Raw genomic sequence first — 4,138 nt, 5'->3', positions numbered from 1 at the left:
AAAAAACCCACAACAAAAGTGTTACCTGCGAGGGGTGGACCAGCCAACCCAGAGAAGCTCTGAATGAAGACGTAGACTCCAGCTGCAGAAGGCATTCTTGCAATGCCAACCACGTCGTCTTCTGCCAGCAGCGGGATGTGCGTGCCCGCTACCGTGCCAAGCATGAACCCAAAAAATATGCTACATGTCATCAACCCCCAGAATTCAGAGGCAAAAGGGAAGGCAAACAGTGCTACAGACAGCAGAACGACACAGATGAGTTCGATGTGGATCTTGCGGATAGGCTCTTTGTTGAGCACCCAGCCAGCTGAAATTCTGCCCAAGACCTCCGCAATCGCCATTGCAGACAGTATGTATGCAGAATGGTCTTTGCTGATGCCAAGGCTGCGGCTCAGGGGAATGACATACAGGGAGGGAGCGAAGAATCCCAGGGTAGCAAATAGGCCAAAGAATGCATAACAGATAAAGCTATAGTCTCTCATCACAGAGAAGTCCAGTAGTTTGGTTTTTGGTTCTGTAGGGCTGCTGTTATTTTCAACGATTATCTGTACGTGGTCCTTTGGTTCTTCACTTTTCGGCTCTGCTTTGGTGTTTCCAGGCACATTTTTGGGTGAGGTAGTTATTTCTACTCCTGAGTCAATGGACTCTATTGAGGTGCGTGTTTGCTCATTTTCAAGCATGTACTTTGTCTCCGCGGGCTCTTCTGGAGGCTGCGCCTTCACTTCTTCTTCTTCTTGCTCTTTGATGATCATGGGTCGCAGCAGCGATCCACAGACGACAATGCCCAGCTGCAGCGCCCCAACGAAAAGGAGGCTGTATCTCCAGCCGATCTGCTCCTTCAAGTGAGTGTTTACTGAGGAAAGAAAGCAGAGAAAGAGAGCATCATTAAAAATCCCTGCAGTTGCACCAAGCAGCTATTAGAGTTTACGGCTAAGGAAGGCTCTGAGCAACCCGACTGAGCTGTAGATGCCCCTGGTCATTGCAGGGGAGTTGGACTGGATGACTTTTAGGGGTCCCTTCCAACTCCAAACATCTTCTGGGTTGTCACTGGGCTGAGGCTATCTTCTGAGGTCCCAGCTAGCTGGGGATGCGCAAGGACAGAGGTGGTGCTATTTTTAGTGAATGAAAGTAAACTCAACATTTGAGTTTCCTCTTACAGCTGACCCCACCCTGAAACCAGCTTCTAGAGGAAGTCTGTTAGCCTCGCTCTAAGGTGGATGCAACTGCTTAATTGCAAGCCTTCATCTGCAATCAGCTAAGCTTTGTGATGGGTATTAGCTGGAAGCAAGCAGGCACATCAGAAACCCATCCGAAGTGGGGGGAAAAGACTTCTGAAGCTGTGACACACTGGTGGGGAGCAGGTGGCAATGGGGACGTGTCACTTTCCTGTGCTTAGGACTGCTCCTAAAGGTTAGCGGGCTTGTGATTCGTACTGCCTTATGTTTTAAATAGCTGAAGTTTCTCAGTCTTATTTTTAGCCTGCGAGATCTATATAGGGAAGCAGCAGGTTGTGTATCAGCGTAGCATGTCCTGTTCTGCCTGGTGATGCTGGGTGAGCTCAGCCCTTTTCCCAGCCCTTGCCAGCACCTGGCTGTGCCTCTTCCCCTCTCCCTGCTGTGGCCTAAGACAGCTGCGAGCTCCCCACTGTGCCCCCTGTGCTGGGGATGCGGGTATCCCTGCAGCACAGCTCCTTGGGACAGAAAAGGGTGTCAGACATGGTTCTTAGCTCTCCAGGATTACTTGTAACTATGAGTACATCAGCAACCACCGTGGGCTGCAGCAGCTCATGGGAAGGCCAGTGTGCACCATTTTGTTGGGAGAAAGAGTAGCGCTGTGCTTTAGGCATGCATGAATTCACGGCATTCCGGCACTGTACCTGGTGCAAAGAGGAAGACAGCAAAACATTCCCCTGTAGATGCCACTGCTGTGACCAACGAACGTCTTTTGTCAAAATACTGTGATAAAATGGTGACAGTCGGGAGGAAAGAGAGGCAGTACCCAAGGCCTGTGAATAAATGCCAAAAATTGCCATAACAACAAGTAAGGGAGGGGGAAACACCGATGCGAGAACACGTTAAGTCAGCTTTCCCCATGGCGAGATTACACAGTATCATTTCGGCCAACTCAGCAAGTCACCCTGGAAAAAAACCATTGGGGAAACCAGAATGTTATTTTTTTTAAATTGGAAGAGAGAAAAATAACAAAAGCAAAACCCAAGAAAAAACAAAACGCCCAAAACCCCAAACCTGTTCCCAAACAGCCAGCAGCGTCACTCGGAGGACCCCATCTGCTCAAGGACTCAGCCTGTAGCAATCGCTCCCGTAAGCGAGGCAAGCTCACTGACAGCAGATGTGAGCAGGACACCCAGGCCAGATGGGAACAAGGGAAAAATAACAGGGAGAAAAGGAGGAGAGAGAACGTGATCCCACGAAGGGCGTTCCTCTGAGCCCAGCAGTCAGAGCTCCTGCCCGAGCGTGGCAGCATTCCCCAGCAGAGCTCGCTGGAAGCAGCGGGAGCAAGCCAAGCGCAGGGCAGATCTGAGAAGAGGGGAACTCACCAGAAACGATGCCGATGGTGATGTACATGTGAACGACACTGTGTGCAAAGGAGGCTGTGATCATGCCGGTGCTGACCAGCAGCCCTCCAGCCATCACGACGAAGCGGTGACCGAAGCGGTTGCTGAGCACCGTCGACAGAGGAGCTGCATGGGAAGAGAGCTGTGGTCAGCACAGGTCAGCAACAACACAACCAGCAGCTCCACCACCAGCCACCTCCTGCAGGTACCCCCGTCCCCTCCATGTGCCACCTCCCCATCTGCTCGCATAGCGGAGCATCACTCCTGCAGCACCACGCAGCTCGTGGCAGTGGGATAAGAACCAGAAGAGACCAGGATGGGTGGGCGGCCTGGAACAAACCAGCAGGAGCAAATGGGTTTTGGTTATGTTTTATATATCCCCTCCTTTTTCCACCACTGAGTCAGGTTTTGATGTTCTGTTGTCAGAGTTTCATCTCCTTTGAGAGCCGAGCAGCTGGGCCAAGGGCCACGTCCTTGTGCCACACAGGAGCTGTAGCTCAGGGAAACCAGGGGGCTGGGACAGCCATTTGGTGGTGTCTCAGAAAACAGCCACAAAGGCTTGGAGGCTGCGATTTATCATGGAGCCATTGGGACACGAGTCCCTGATCCCTGGCCTCCATGTGCTGAGTCAGCAGAACTGCACCTTCTGGCTCTTGCCCTTTACTCTTACCTGTGAAGGTCTGCACAAACACACAGATGGATATTATCCACGATATCCTGCTGTTGGTTTCATCAAAGCTTTCCATCAGGTCATTGAAGAAGACTCCGAATGATTTTATAACGCCATATGTAAGAGCTTCCACAAAGAAGAAAGCCACAGCAATTGCCCAGCCCCATCCTCCGTCAGGCACTTTAGTATAAACATTTGGAGTGGTGCACGGCATTTTTACAGCTTTGACAGTCATTTTTGATCTGGAAAAGAAGAGAGAACAAGCCGGGCATCAGCTCGAGATGAGTTCTGCTTACCAAGGCACAGCTGAGCAGCTGGCCGGAGCTGCTAGGCAGTCCCCGTGCTGCTGAGGAATTAAATCCAGGAGTTGGGCTGAAGTCCCTCCCCCGACAGTCCCAGGGGGACCATTTCTACCCGCGCCCTTTGAACCAAGGACCAGAAACTCTCCGCTCAGCACCGGGTCGAGCCGTTTCCCATCAGCAAAACCCAGCGATCAGCTGCGTTCCAGCACAGCGGGATGGATGCAGTTCGTGAAAGATCCACCGCGGCACCCAGAGGGCTGCTGGGGCTGCACGGCTTCCCGACACAGCCCGACCTCCCCATCCGCAGCCCTTCGCTGGGCAGCGGCAGCCCGGGGCCGCCCGCACCTCGGGGTGCCTCTCGTTCCCCGCAGCGTCGATCAATGACACCAGCACACCGCAGCAAGCCGCTGCTCCTTAAAACCCCCAAACGTCACATCGTGCGGCTGTCGGCACTCGGCAACTCCTCGGGAGCACACCTGTACCCCAAAAGCACCGCTGCGGGGCTGCCGAGCCCCCGCATCCCCGCGTGTATCAGCACGGCCAGCCCCGCGGCCCCGGCTCAGCTCTGCATCACGACACCTGCGCTGCCCG

The 4,138-nt window shown here is 53.3% G+C and overlaps 1 protein-coding gene across 1 annotated transcript in view; it reads right to left on the bottom strand.

The window, feature by feature from the left end:
- The window catches only part of SLC16A6 (solute carrier family 16 member 6), a 3,833-nt gene extending 351 nt beyond the window's left edge, over positions 1-3,482 (bottom strand). The window contains exons 1-4 of the mRNA XM_010721503.3: positions 3,246-3,482; positions 2,558-2,701; positions 1,877-2,005; positions 8-853 (exon numbers count right to left, since the gene is read on the bottom strand). Of these exons, the coding sequence (XP_010719805.2) occupies positions 8-853; positions 1,877-2,005; positions 2,558-2,701; positions 3,246-3,480 (1,354 nt within the window). The 5' untranslated portion in view covers positions 3,481-3,482. The remainder of the gene's footprint in view (positions 1-7; positions 854-1,876; positions 2,006-2,557; positions 2,702-3,245) is intronic.
- Between the last annotated feature and the right edge of the window lie 656 nt (positions 3,483-4,138).

This window comes from Meleagris gallopavo, chromosome 20 (assembly GCF_000146605.3).
Source record: "Meleagris gallopavo isolate NT-WF06-2002-E0010 breed Aviagen turkey brand Nicholas breeding stock chromosome 20, Turkey_5.1, whole genome shotgun sequence".
Taxonomy (NCBI): Eukaryota; Metazoa; Chordata; class Aves; order Galliformes; family Phasianidae; genus Meleagris; species Meleagris gallopavo.
Note: the sequence above shows the minus strand (reverse complement) of the source record. Positions and strands in the feature narration are given on the sequence as shown.